The 14,474-nt window shown below is 50.4% G+C and overlaps 1 protein-coding gene across 5 annotated transcripts in view; it reads right to left on the reverse strand.

Moving 5' to 3' along the window:
• The window catches only part of LOC135262855 (spectrin beta chain, non-erythrocytic 1-like), a 69,136-nt gene that overhangs the window by 43,040 nt on the left and 11,622 nt on the right, over positions 1-14,474 (reverse strand). For 2 of the 5 annotated variants that reach the window (XM_064350171.1, XM_064350173.1), the window contains exon 2: positions 5,913-6,101. In XM_064350171.1, the coding sequence (XP_064206241.1) occupies positions 5,913-6,069 (157 nt within the window). In that variant the 5' untranslated portion in view covers positions 6,070-6,101. Of the gene's footprint in view, positions 1-1,336; positions 1,961-5,912; positions 6,102-14,474 lie in introns of those variants that run through there. The other 3 variants (XM_064350174.1, XM_064350172.1, XM_064350175.1) reach the window with 2 other exon arrangements.

The raw sequence follows: 14,474 nt of genomic DNA on the forward strand, positions 1-14,474 counted from the left end.
AAGAAAGAAACAAAGAGCGCTTTAAAAAAATATATTTTTTGCCGGCATTTCCAGCTTTTTTCCCAGAACTCCCCTCCTCTTTACGGTCGCTAACGATAAGAGGATAAAGCCAGACGCAGACGCTTTCAGCCGCCCTCTGGATGTTGGCTCTTAAGCCGCAGATGAAGCGTAATGACCGTGAATTAGCACGTAATGATTTAAGGGGCGCAAACTCCTCCACGGTCTACAGCGCGCCTCTCTCAAGGGCCTCTTGTCCTGGGCGTGCGAACGCCGGCGAGGACGCGGAGCAGCCCACGGCCGCTACATTACCCAGGTCCTCCCACTCACAAAGCTCCAGTGTGTGTGTCACGAACCCGCGAGCGGAGCTCTGATTAACGGCCCGCGTCAGGAGGGGGGCCCCCTCTCGCTGCCGGTCTGAGCCGCGCGCGCGCACAGTTCATCACACAACCAGGACACAAACAAACCGCCCCTGCACAGCCGCGGATCGCTCACACACGAAACTCGCGCTTCGCTTTTCGTAGACAAAACCCATATCTGTTTCCACAGAAATTTTGCTTGGGTAAGGTTTCCTGTGGGCAGCACACTTTTTGTTTATAGCTCACAAAACTGACGGAGAGGGGGTTCCCCACGGTTCAGTTTAAGGGACGCGTCAAATTGAAACCGCAACCTAACGCGACGCACAACCCTGAGGTATTCAAAACCTCCAAAACAAAAGGATAGCACTTCATCGCTCAATTTTAACAACTCACACACATTTTCTGGTTGATTACAACACAAACAAATAACAACAGCAGAGAGAGGGCTGTCTGAGGTGGTTGCGGTTCTAGAACTAGCAGAATAAAACGGTCGGCTCATGTTCAGACATAAACAGATACAGGTCTCTCAGTTTTTTTTGCCAACTTTCCAAGAAACACAGCACTTTGTATCTCTCTCTGTCTCTCTTTCTCATCTATCACTGTGATGAAGGGAAGAGCGTACAGCAGACGGGTGTGAAAACTCCACCGCCGCGCTCCTGTCAGAATCCAGATCTGGAGCACTGCCCGTTTCGGAAGCAAGCTCAGAAGTGCCTCAGCCCGAATTGGGAGCTAGTCTCCAGGAGAGGGGTCCACGGTGACCCAGAAGAGGAGTAAAAATACCACGTCCTGGGCTAATTTTCCCGCTACTGGCCCCCGTTCCTGCCCCCCCCTCCAGCCGGGTTTCCCCAGGAGAGACCTCACGGCACGGGCGAGAGAGAGGGGCTCGGTGCCGGCTGATACAGACAGGAGTGAGACCGAAAGCCACCTCTCGATGCACAGAGGTTCCCGTAACGGGCGGCAATAGGCTACCCTGCTCTTACCTTGCAGCTGCTTGAATCTGCCCTCCAGTATGTTGGAGTACTGCACCTGGTCGACGAAGGCAGCCGGGGACAGGCAGGGCTCGCCGGGCTTCTGTTCCAGCTCCATCATCCCTCTCAACGGCGTCCGAGCGCAAATTTCAGCGGCTTTTTTTTTTTTTTGTTATTTAAAAAAAATTCACCAAATAAAAAATCTCCAATCTTAAGTTACTTTCTCGCAGCAATAAGCATCTCTCTCTGAAGGGAACCGAACTATAATCCAGGTCAGTTTGAGTCCAGTTCCGACCCCACGCCTCTTCAGAAACAGAAGTCTGCTCCCCTTACCGGTGTGTGACTGCACACACGGCCATCCCTCCGTCTCTTTTTCCAAACGGGTCCCTCCTCCTTTGTGTGCCCCCGCTCCCTCTCTTTCTCTCTCTCTCTCTCTCTCTTTCTCCAGCGGTGAATAAGAGCATCAGAAGAGAGAGGGGACAGAGAGCAAGTTATTTGAACTTCCACAACAAATCAAGCGCTCTCCTCTTACGCTGCTCCTCCCCGCTCTGAATGAAACGCTCTCTTCCCCTGCTAGAGTTGCACCGTTTAGCAGCACAAAGCCACACTTACTCCCACACACACACACACACACACACACACACACAGGCTCCCCCCTGCCCCCCCTCCCTGCACACTGTGTGCACACTCACACACACCCCTTGTTTGAACACAGTAAGAGCAGCAGCCAAAGTCAGCTCGCTGTGTAAACAGAGATCACCACTCGCTCCGGTAGCGGGTGCATTAGCATAAGGTGTTCTTCAGGGAGGAGCCGAGCAGAAAGAGGGAAAAGAGAGGAGGAGGAGGAGGAGGAGGAGGAGGAGGAGGGCGGGGGCCGCACGGTTCTGATAGGTGAGATGAGGAACTGGCTCATTCCATTCCTAGGAGGGGGCGGGGAGGGAGGGAGGGAGGGAGGGAGGGAGGGGGGGTGCGCGGGGCCCGGCTAAGTTTAAAAAAATACGCCCGCGTTCATGCGCTCTTTCCGCTCTGCAGAGCGAGGCGAAAACAAGACGTTGGGGCAGGAAGGAAGTGCCACACGCAAAAGGGTGACAGCAGCTGCGCCTCTCCGCCGCTCTGCCTGCGCTCGTTTCCCGCCACCCACCCCCCCCGTCCCCCCCGCGCTGTGACATCCACGGCAAGAGCGACACTTATCTCTGAATGTGTGTCGACACGGCAGCGCTACACCTCGCCGGGCCAGAGAAAGAGCTGAAGACCACGAGGCAGTCCAGCGCTGCGGCTTCAGAGGGGACGCAGACCGTCGAGGGGCGACGGGTGGCCATTTCCTGGGTTACGTAAGCAAGCCCAAAGGCGGCCATAAAGGGTGCTTATTGGGGGCAGTGCCCTTTCTAGCACAGAAAGGGCCTTCATCTGAGGGGCTGGCCTAATGAGGCGCAGTCCACACCTGTTTGTCATAAAGCCCCCCCAGCAGCGAGGGCCCCCAGACGCACAAGGCCAGGGAAGAGCCGCTGCCCGGTCGTGTGACAACACACGCCGACCGCGCCTCAGCATCTGCATCGCTATCAGTGTTGACCAAAAGACTGGGGAGGCCGGATCCCGTGCGCTCACAGGCGCAGACAACGACAAGCTTAAGGACTAATTCACGGCAAAGGCAAAAACATGTCTGAACCATGGAACGCTCCGCAAATAACAGCCCTCTGCTATTCTTCACTGAGTTTGGTGGAGGCTTAGAGGTCCGCAAAGGCTGCTACTGCTGAGCACCTTCGTCACACTCAGCTCTAACAAAAACACAGAATGAGAGATGGACTCAGGAGGGGGGGAGAGAGAGAGAGAGAGAGAAATGGGTGTTTTTGCTGTTCAAACAGAAAAGCAAAGTTGCCTTTTTTCTTTTTTTTTTCCCTCTCCAAGAAAGGAAATGGCTGTCTGGGGGATATTTTAATTGTGTAAGTAAGTACAGTATCCATACAGACTTACTGTTTCCTGCAGGCTACACGCTATCTTGAAAAAGGTTCAAGCAGCACAAGTTTGTTGATTACCACACCAATGAAGCTAATTTGAATGAAACCGCAGATGAACTAAAGTAAGACGCGTGGGAACAAGAAGCAAGGGGGTGAAGATAAATACAAAAAACAGATAAATACAGAGTGAGACAGAGAAAGAAAAGGAGAGGGGGGAGAGAGGAAGAGGGGGTGGGAGAGAGAGACAGAGCCAGAGGAAAAGGACACGCGGCTCACTAAAAATTACCCTTCAAACGAGAACATCAAGTAGCCGCCAAATGTTCGAAACGGCTGACGTCAAGGCGGCCCACAGAAAGCCCCATTGCCAGAGCTTAATGGCGGTCTTCAGGCTGCCTGGCTGATAACGCTGTCAGCGGCCGCCCCGCTGAACGGACAAGGCATCGGCTGGCGCGGCTCCACCGAGGAGCCCGCCCAGCGCCCGCGGTGCCCGCTCTCACCCGCCCGCCAGCCCACCGACCCCACGGCCCAGTGCGCCGCACGTGCGCCGAGCCCAACGCTGCTCTCGCCGGACCGCGGGCGGGCCCGATGAGTCGCCAGCACAAAGAGGCAGCGGCACCCTGCCGGGGGGGGGGGGGAACCAGACACCGTCAGCGGGCTGTAATTACCGTCACAGGTACGGCGACGCGCGGAACGCCGGGACCCTCCGCGCGCTCCTGTCACCACCGCCCCACGCCACGGGACGGCCGCACAGCTTGTAGCGATTTGGCAGGAATGCGATGACTTCCTGAGTCTGATGAAGTGTCATAATGCCGGAGGTCAAAGGTCACCCTTCTCTGACCGTGAATCTCAGCTCTTAACACCCCGGGTTGTGAACGCACGCCATTTAGCTGTCTGCGCGGCAGTTCGCTAAGAGACTAAACAAAACCTTGAGAGGTCGAGGGGAAAACAGATTGTGCTGTTGCTCGTAGAAGGGCAGCAACCTCATCTTTCCGCTAAGGAAAACAGGCAAATCTGCAAGGTTTCTTTCAGAGTAGGAAAGGCAAATTCACAGCTTATTCACAGAAGTGTGAATGTGACAATCCTGACTTTATATGAAAACGAAGAAGGCTCACAATAACCACATTTAGGGTCCTATCACAATCTTTTTCCACCCGGGCTGAAGTACCTACACACACACACACATACGCATGCACACACAAACATACATGCGCGCGCACGCGCACACACACACATACACACACACACACTCACAAAAGACATGAAGAGGTGCAAGCAGAGAGAGAGACACTGGAGGAGGTGCAAACACAAGGGGTCACTGGAGGAGGTGCAAGCACAGAGAGAGACACTAGAGGAGGTGCAAGCACAGAGAGAGAGGAGAGTGCACAGGAGACATGAGGAGGTGCAAGTACAGAGAGAGACATTGAAGGAGGTGCAAGCACAGAGAGAGACATTGGAGGAGGTGCAAGCACAGGGAGAAACACTGGAGGAGGTGCAAGCACAGAGAGAGACACTGGAGGAGGTGCAAGCACAGGGAGAGACATTGGAGGAGGTGCAAGCACAGAGAGAGACACTGGAGGAGGTGCAAGCACAGGGAGAGACATTGGAGGAGGTGCAAGCACAGGGGAAGACACTGGAGGAGTCACAGACACACAGGAGGAGGGGAAATAAGTAAAGACCTGAAAAGAAAGGGGGATCTAGAGGAATGATCACAAGAAGAGGGAGGGGTAACACTGGGGGAGAGAGCCTTTCAGTCGGCCTATGGCCCACAATTCCCTGCTGCTTCGGGAAGTAGAAGAATGCACACATCAATTCCCTGCTTGTCTACAACAGATGCTATCTGTAGCCTTCCCTGATAGCGACAGGAATAACACACATCTTGCTCAGCTGCGTTTCAAAGGCCCACAGACACCTACAGGCCTGATGTAAGAGCCACTGGCGACGCTCACAGTCCCCATGCTAATATACGCGCATTTAGCGGCTGCTATTCAGCATCAGTACGCACCGCTGATGTGAATGGCAAATAACCGTTTTAAAAATGCTAGCGATCTGGAAGTTGTCTCTCCAGCTGCAGTCGACAGTCATTTAATCAGCCGTCACACAGCACAATAAACCCGCGCCAGCGGCATCAGACGATAAGGACTATTTAAATTCAGCCAGAGCGTGGAAGATCCGATGGGCAAAGCCATCAACAACATGTTTGTTCCGTTATATTTAAAACTGCTCATTTCCAACAGTTTCCTAACCCCTGAAGCACACCCAATCCAGTTCTTTATCAGCTGTGCTCAAACAATTAAGCCATAAATTAAGGGAATATGAAAGCTAAGAAAGATACCACGCGCAGAAGATAATTTTGTCCGATAACAGGCTGAAATATGGCTCAACCTTTTTATGACCCCAATTAGCCGGTTTTATGAAAATGGCAAAGAAGGCAGAGGCTGCTTCCCTCTGGTGGAGCATTATAGTAACTACAGCCCGTGACCCCAACACCAACCCACGTCACACTCTAATGGTCAGTAGAATGGTTCCATGTTAAATTGTAAGGTAGACCTGGCTAATGGGGGGAGATGTAAGAGTGCTGTGGCGGGGAGGGCGTGGGTGTGGGCGGGGCTGAGCAGACAGGGGGCGTGTCCTACCGGCCAGGGCCTTGATGCGGGAGCGCTCGAAGAGGCGGGCAGAGCTGTTCTCATTGTCCCAGTCGGACTCCGCCGCCAGGTCCCAGCGGTTGTTGATGTCGTTGTACTGCTGCTGGATCTCCAGGCTGTCGAAGTCGGTGGGGGAGATGGTGCTCATGGTGACGGGGGCAGGGGGCCAACCATCCAAACCTGGGGGAGGGGGGAAAAAACGGAGAGAGAGTGAGCCCACATGCACCATGTTCCAGAACCCAAACCACAGCAATGGTACAGTCTGTCCCACGGCAGCAAAGCTTCAGCATGAAGCAGACAGCTAAGCAAAGATAAAACCAGCACCAGCGGGATAACATGGGCTGCATATATGGGTCCCATGTATGATGGGTGAAGAGACACAGGCAGCAGTGAGTCTCATGCTCAGGCAGCTTCCCTGGTCCGCCCCTGGATTACAGACATTGGAGGCAGCTCGCTCTCAACAGCAGGGAGGAAGAGGATGGAGTCACGGGGAGAGAGGAGGTCGGGTCCAGAACAGAGCCCTGCAGCAGAGATCTGGGCGGGAACCCTCAATCACCCCCACAAGGCCACCGAGCCCCTTCCTCCTTCGGTTAATCAGGAGAAGTATCGATTCGAGCGAGCTGGCAGCCCATACCGCCCACCCCCGCACCTCCGCACCTCCGCCACCCACACTCAGGCTTCGGCCAATGCAACAGCTTTTCCAAAAAAAACCAGGAAGGGCCCCCTCAGTCTCCCCCCAGCCTGAACCACCTGCGAGCCCTCACTGAGTGCAGTGCGGAACAGTCTGTATTGTGCACATGCGTGTGTGCGAGTGCACGTGTGTGCATGCGGGAGCGTCAGCTTCAGCAGTGCGCCGAGCCCTTCTGGCCCTCCTCCCACCGCGTGTCAATGGCCACTACGAAGCAAAAGCCATGCAAATTTTGGCCTGTATCTGCTATCCAGTACGATTGTGATAAACGCACAGTGACCGGCTTCACTGTTTAACTGCAGTGGCGTGAGTCGCGGTTCCCTCACTATTTGAATAGCGGGCGACTGTCAGAGTCAATGTCAGATACAGCAGCAGGCCGGCTGGGCAGAAGACACGCGTGCGACAGAGTCGGAGTACCGAACGACAGCTCTTCTTCACGCACGTCCGCACACACTCACTTTCGAAGACAGACTTGAGTAATATTTCAGAACGCACGTCCTTAAATGGGGGGGGGGGGGGACAGGAGGGAAGATGGAAAAGTCAGGTACAGGAAATGAGGTGCCGTTCCACCGGCGGCTGCGCGGAAAGCCTGTGTCTGCGAGCGTCCGTCGCCCGCGCCGTCCGCACGCGCTCAGTCAGCTCAGCGGCGTGCGCCTCACTCAACAGCCCACGGAGAAGCCAAACCAGCAGCCGCTCGTCACACAAACACGTCCGTATCCTGCAGGAGTTTACCTTCCGCTTAAACATCCCCTTTTTATTATATAAAAAGCAAAGCCTCCATTTAGCGTCTGCTCTGCACGTCTCTTTGTCTGGTGCACGTGGCTTTGTCTGCGCTCTAGTCACTCAGAAAAGGGGAGTGGGGAGGGCGGGTTAAATTATATGACGCCCCTCCCAGGTTGTAGCCTTGCCCTCAATCATGCTGACAGCGGCGTTCCTCCAGACCTCCCAGAGGGATGCTGGGTAATCCAGCCGCCTAACCCAGCAGCCAGCCCCTGAGCCTGCAGCTCCATCACTCACTCCCCAGGCCTTCAGGACACTCAAGGTCTCCTCAACAAACAGGCGACAATCTCCCGCCCTTTTCATGACATTACAGTAGCTGGGTTTCCCTTCACACACACGCACACACGCGCACGCATGCACGCACACACACACACACACACACACACACACACATACACGCTTGCACACACACGCACGCACATACGCATGCATGCACACACACACATGCACGTACGCACACATGGACTCACGTGCATACACACACACACACATACATACATACATGTTATACACTAATTCAGACTAACTCCCCCACTGCACTTTGTCCTTAATCTCCACTCAGCATCCTGTCACAGTGCGTCACCTGTTTCTGTGTAGGTTTCCTCTCCGAGAGAGCGGGACAGATGGTACAGAGAGGAGGCTTGTGCTACACAGGCTGCAGAGCGAATGTAAATGACCGATAGATGGAGAGCAGAGAGAAAATGCAAATAAAGGAGAGCTGGACTGTGGGACGGAGAGCGGGGAGAGGGAACGCAGGCTAAATGAACTGTAGCGGAAGAGACTGCAGGTCAAACAGCAGCGAGGACGAATGGAAACGAGTGTCGGGTGCTGAAGGGAGGGGCACCGTGGGTCTCGGGACAGGGGCAGCCAATGGAAACGAAGCTGCAGGGGATGGGGGCTGTCAGAATCAGCGCCGTCCCAGCTCTGACTGGAGAGGGAGGCCGAACCCGGACGCACGCCCAGGGGACGCGGCTCTGCTGCTGACACAGGGACACGGTCTGCGGGATGGCTGGAAGGTGACACGCAGCGGCCCGCTCCCGGAGGGGGGGAGAGTCAGCCAGTGATAGGGAGGGACTCCTGCAGAACCTCCTACCACTACCTATCTCCTGCCCAGTGCTCTGCTGGGAGCCTCTCCCTCTCCCCAGGCTGCGCCCCCACCCCACCCTCCTCTCCCCTGGAAGCGCCCCCACCACACCCCACCCCACCCCACCCCACCCCCCACCTCCTCTCCCCTGGCTGCCTGAGGAGGAGCAGGAGGAGTCTCCAGGGCAGAGCAGGTAAGTGCGGACAGTCTAGATGAGGCAGAAAGGTGCGCCATTGAGACTGAAATGTCTGGAACAGCAAAAGCACCGAAAAGGGAAAAGAGGGAGGATTAACTCGAGTCATCTGTCCCACATCAAGTGTGCAGGCCGGTATCCAAACAAAACAAGCAGCACGTCAAATCCCATTAGGGGCGGATTGGGAAAGGGCTGGGAATAGAAAGGCACTGCTCTGTAATTATCCCGGGATTAGGACAGGAAGCATGGCCGCCCACTTCCCACAGAAGCTTAACACCAGTACAGGTGAGGTACAGCCATCCCGCCAATCATCCTCTCCTCAGCACGTGACATCATCCCCACAGGCAGGAGGGGGGGGGGAGGAGGGGCTACGAGCACAGACACCTCAGCACACACAAAGTGAACCTCCACTTTCAGCATGGCAGTGCACCTTAAGAGCTGTTCTGCAGCATGTGAAAAACAGGGATGAGTGATCTTTTTCATTTTCTCATAAAGGCTGTGCATGTACAACTATGCGTTGGAACTTGGCTCCATTTATTCACTTATCATAAAGTATGTAAAGAAAGAAAGCGCATTAAAATTGAGGATATTTCTTCATCTCATACGAAGAAAATAAAGCAAAATGCATGTTATGATTGCAATTATGTGTTTTGTTGGTACGCTGTTGTATAAGCAGGACAATAAATTTTGAATGCACAGCACTGAGGGAAATTGCCTGAAGAAATATCTCCATCAGTTATAAGGAAAACATGCATTTCAAAACATGAGATTCCATTGTAATGGAAACGTTAGGCTATTCCAGAAAATATCCCATACCCTATACCACTCAGCAACAAACACGTCTCTCTAGCACCTCAACCGGTTTATCTAACATTAAAATTATGTTTGGTTTTCAGTCAGTATAGTCTCACAGCATGTTTCTTATCACGGATAGCTTGTGAGACATCTAGTGAATTATATTCATAACAGAGGCCAAACTACAAACGTAGTCAAGCTATAACTAGATCAGCCATTGTCCTCTATACAGTCAGGCATGGGCATCAAGCTGACACTTGCAAGTATAACTGTCGGCTTGTTTGCTCTTACAAATTTAGACTTTATTTATCGACTAATTTAGAACGGAGATTGAACTTTCCAGGCACTGCTTCTATACTGCCGGGAATATATGTAAAAATAATGCATCTGTCCCAGCCAATCAGAATTGAGTATTCAGCCACGACTTTGTAAATTGGTTTTGTGGGCATGCAACATTAGTGAGCTGAGAATAAAATTGTCAGTCTCATATCTCACACTGTGTTTATTGACACTAAGCTAAGCATTAAGACTTTATTATGGCAGAAAAACCCGGGCACAGACGTGCGCTGTTGTGCGTGCACACATTTTCAACATGACTGGCACCACCCAGCCAAGATCCATTCTAAAAATAATTCTTCCCCATGCTAGCAGTCGATTTGGAATCGATCACATTGTGATCGCTGAGCCTGTGAAATAATTGAAAATCCCCACCCCTAGTGTAAAGCAGGGGGCTTACATGGTACCAAGAGCGTGTGCTTTATGAGCAGAGAAAAAGCCAGTGGGAAAGCAGGTCAGGGCTCTTACCCCTCATATGTGGGCCATTATTCCAACCAAAGCATTTATTATTTCACTGTACTTCTGCAGACCCACTGACCCATTCACAGGCTGAAAAAAAAAAGTTAAAAACCCAAAAGATCTTCAGCGTGAACTGCCTATTAAAGCTCTGAGAGTTGACATATCAAACGCTGCATGCACAGAAACCACGTCAGAAGCATCGTAAACCCCTTCACTGTGTGTTCCCACAGGGTTGTGCTACGCAGTCCAATGCCAATGCTTCCAATGCGTTTGTCCGCGGTTTTCCCTGCAGCTGACACCGTAGGTCACGCCGAGGTGTTTTTCTGGAATAGGCGGCTTGTTAATGCTTTCCCTGTCGGGAGTTTTCACATGTCTGCCATGTGATTCACATGACGCCAGGTTCACCCCGTGGCCAAAACACTGACACGAAGCGAAAAAGTAATCCTTTTGTGATTCCCTTTCATAAAAAATACCGATACATTTAATCTCTCATGCATGCACAGACACACACACACACAGACACTGACACTGACACACACAGAGAGAGAGACATACACACACAAACACACACACACACAATCCAAAGGCTACATCAATACAGCACTTTTTTCCACAAGCTGTACTCTTCATCATGAGCAAGCTATAAAAACTCATAAAAGGCTAATGGCTAATGCTATAAGTTGTAAGTTGTTATCAATGCTGACTGCAGGTGCTAAACAGTATATCACCATATTTTGCCAAAAAAATCAGGAACAGTGGCAATGGAAAATTTTACATACTAAACCAGGAGATTGGGATACATACAGTAAGTCTGTTATGTAGTCATGTAGTAATGCAAATGTGAGACCACACAGTACCAGTTTTTAAATCTAGAGCTGCATGAACTAGCAAGCTGACTATTTGTGACAATGAAGAGGCTTTTAATGCCTAAGAGGCGAAAAAAAACAACAAACACTATGAAGAGGACATCATTTTTGTCCCGGTCCTTTCCCCAGACCAGGCCAGCCCCGAAGCTAACCCACTTAACAGACCCTGACAGGGGTCACCATGGCGACAGAAGCTTCCCGTCCCAGGATGCTGCAGTAGTTGCACAGTCCCATGTTTTGCCTGTTGGGGGCTGGGCTTAGTATCAAGACTAATCAAAGCTTCTCCCCCACCGCTGTCCAGTTGCTGACGGGGGCGGGGACGACGGCTGCTGACAGCCAATGGAGAGTCCTCTGACGATTTGACCTGAGACAGCGGACACGACAGGGGTGAGGGACAGAGGGAAACAGGGGGCGGGCCAGACATCTCCCCAATGTCTGCCACAAATACAATAAACTCCCCCACACCGTAGCTCCAGCTACCCCGTGCAGCCCCCCCCCTATATGAGAACAATGATGAAGGGGATATTAACTTGTGTGGAAACATACGCCTGATGCAACACATGCACCCTTATGGAAAATGTCCTCATGGAAAATGTCAGTACTGCAGTGCACCTTTACATATTTGTCCTCTGTTACTAAGTACAGTTAAGCATTAACATGCAAAGGGCTAGAAATGAGGAAATGGCTAAATTCATTTTAACAAGGTACAGGCATAGTAAGTAACTTTTTCCCATTACATGAACCTATATAATCTGTGGGACCCAGACGGGGGCTTTTATGGGCTCTCTCTGCCACACAAGACGTCCATTCAGCCAGAGGGGCGTTCGGCAGCCGCGCCCTCACCCCTGGTTAAGTCCACTCACGCCAAGATTTAGGCGACCTTTCAACCCCCGCGGTACAGCCAGCGTGGCTCAGACCTGAAAATGGACTGCTCGCTGCACACGGCCAATAGGAGGCTGTTAATTTGCCACAGCCTATCGGCGTCTGACATGGTGGAATGGACTTACGGGCAACAGCGTTGACCTCAAACCTCACTGCCAGAGAACGGTCGTGGTGGGCATTTGTCATGGATGTCATGTGAGGCATGAGGGACCAAATCTCGTTATTTATGTTGACTAAAATTTGACCCCCGAGCAGTAGATCAAACCCTGAAACAGACTGTACTGCTGAACCATGCAACAGGCCCAACAAGACTCCGTACAGAGGGAGTGAACGATCAAAATTGACTAAATTCATTGTCTTGTGCGTGTCAACCAAGCTAGACTTTACGAGGAATGATACCCGAGAAGGCTTTCTCCTCCTCCGCATTCCACTCATATTAAAATTAGGATAGTAATGGCATCACATAAAATTACTGTGTAAGAACCTGTCATTTCATATACCTTAAAAAATATCTTATGGAATTAAGGGATCAAAGATTGCACATAATATTTACAGTTTTGTTACAATAGCTAACGTAGTTTGTTTATTTAGCAGGGACCATGCACAACTCCTGAACTGTAGCTAAATTTTGGCAATTTAGCAGATGCTCCTATCCAGAGCAACTTACACAGACAAACTTTTTACAGCTGGATATTTTACTGACCTTGCTAAAAGGCAGCAGGGCCATAGAAGGAAATAAAACCTACAACTTTTCAGCTACAAGTTGAGTTTCCTAACCATTACAGTGCACTGCCACCCTTATTAGCTATAAAAGCTATAAAAGAAAAGCTAATTTTCCAGAAGAAAACACTAAAGCTTCAAGAAAAGCTACTACTAATAACACAAGATTATAATACAAATACAAAATACAAAAATATAATAATACAAATAAAATACAAAGGCCTATACAAGTGAAAAAACATAACACAACATAAAAAGGAAAAACCATGATAACTCAATAAAAAACACTGAACAAAAGAATAATCCCAAGCACTTTTGTTTTAATAAAGTGAGAAATTTTCATGTTTTACTTTCATTGCAATGCTGGATAAAAGATCAAAACACCAATGTGACTTCATAGCGCATTAAATATATATATATATATTTTTTTTTTTTAAAGTCTTTTCAAATATTCCTCTCACTGCTGGTTGAAAGAAGGGAGGATGAAGGAGACATCAGAACCTGAAGTCTGAAGGTTTAATCCAGGACTACCGAATCAGGAAGAACACCCGCGTCACAGTCTGTCAAACATCACACCAATATTCAACGCTTTGCCTTTATTTCGTCACCACTGATGAATTCAGTAGAGATCATAGAAAACGGTCTGAAAGTTGCGCTGATGGTTGCCTGAACTGTGGTGAACCTAGAAATCGCAGTTACAAGTCCAGTTCCCTACCCATAATGCTACACTTCAGTCCCAATCCTTATGAAATAATCAATCATATTACAATGCAGAGCTACACAGCTGAATCTAGTCGGCGAGGAAAGGTACAGCACGTGCTGTATCCCCAGCAAATGACCTACGACAGAGAAACAGCATACAGCGGATCAGTTGGGTGCTAAGTTCGGCTACCCCCTCAGCAGGGCACCTTCACCAAAATGACCTTCCTCTGACTCATAACTCTATTCTATAAGAGCGGGAGCAGAGCCGAAAGGCCCCACGAACAGTCAGGAACAGTCTGGCGTTTCGTTACATTTTCATATCCGGGAGTTTTTTCATGATGGAGAAAAGCAGCCGACAGGAAAATGGATTTGCTTACACCGAAGCGTTTTCCTACAAAAGATACTGGTATTTAAAGCAGTATCAATGAAAAAGAATTTACTTCAGAAAGGCATGGGAAAACAGAAAACAAGATTTGTGAATTTAATTTATAGAATTCTGAATGGAAAATTATATGTGTGGACGGAGTGTGGCACAGTGGGTAAGGAACTGCGCTTGTAACCGAAAGGTCGTAGGTTCGAATCCCGGGTAAGGACACTGCCGTTGTACCCTTGAGCAAGGTACTTAACCTGCATTGCTTCAGTATATATCCAGCTGTATAAATGGATACAATGTAAAGTGCTATGTAAAAAGTTGTGTAAGTCGCTCTGGATAAGAGCGTCTGCTAAATGCCTATAATGTAATATGAAAGAGAGCGTTGCAGGAGGGGCAAATGTGCATATGGGCTCATTTTAAAAAGCCTGTAAACCTGTGGAGCAGCAAAATAAAATAAAAATGCAACAGGTTTGAATATGAACACACTTACGTACATTTATATTCGACGCACTGGGTCAGAAAAGCACTGTGCTGTTTGCTGTGATCTCACCAGGAACAAAGCCAAAGGCAGCCCTGCGCGTGCCCTCTGAATGAGAGAGGCTTCATCTAAAGGCACATCTCTCCACACTTCCGCCCACACACTAATCCCCAAATTAAAAACCGCACGCTCATTGG

This window comes from Anguilla rostrata, chromosome 9, assembly GCF_018555375.3.
Source record: "Anguilla rostrata isolate EN2019 chromosome 9, ASM1855537v3, whole genome shotgun sequence".
Classification (NCBI taxonomy): Eukaryota; Metazoa; Chordata; class Actinopteri; order Anguilliformes; family Anguillidae; genus Anguilla; species Anguilla rostrata.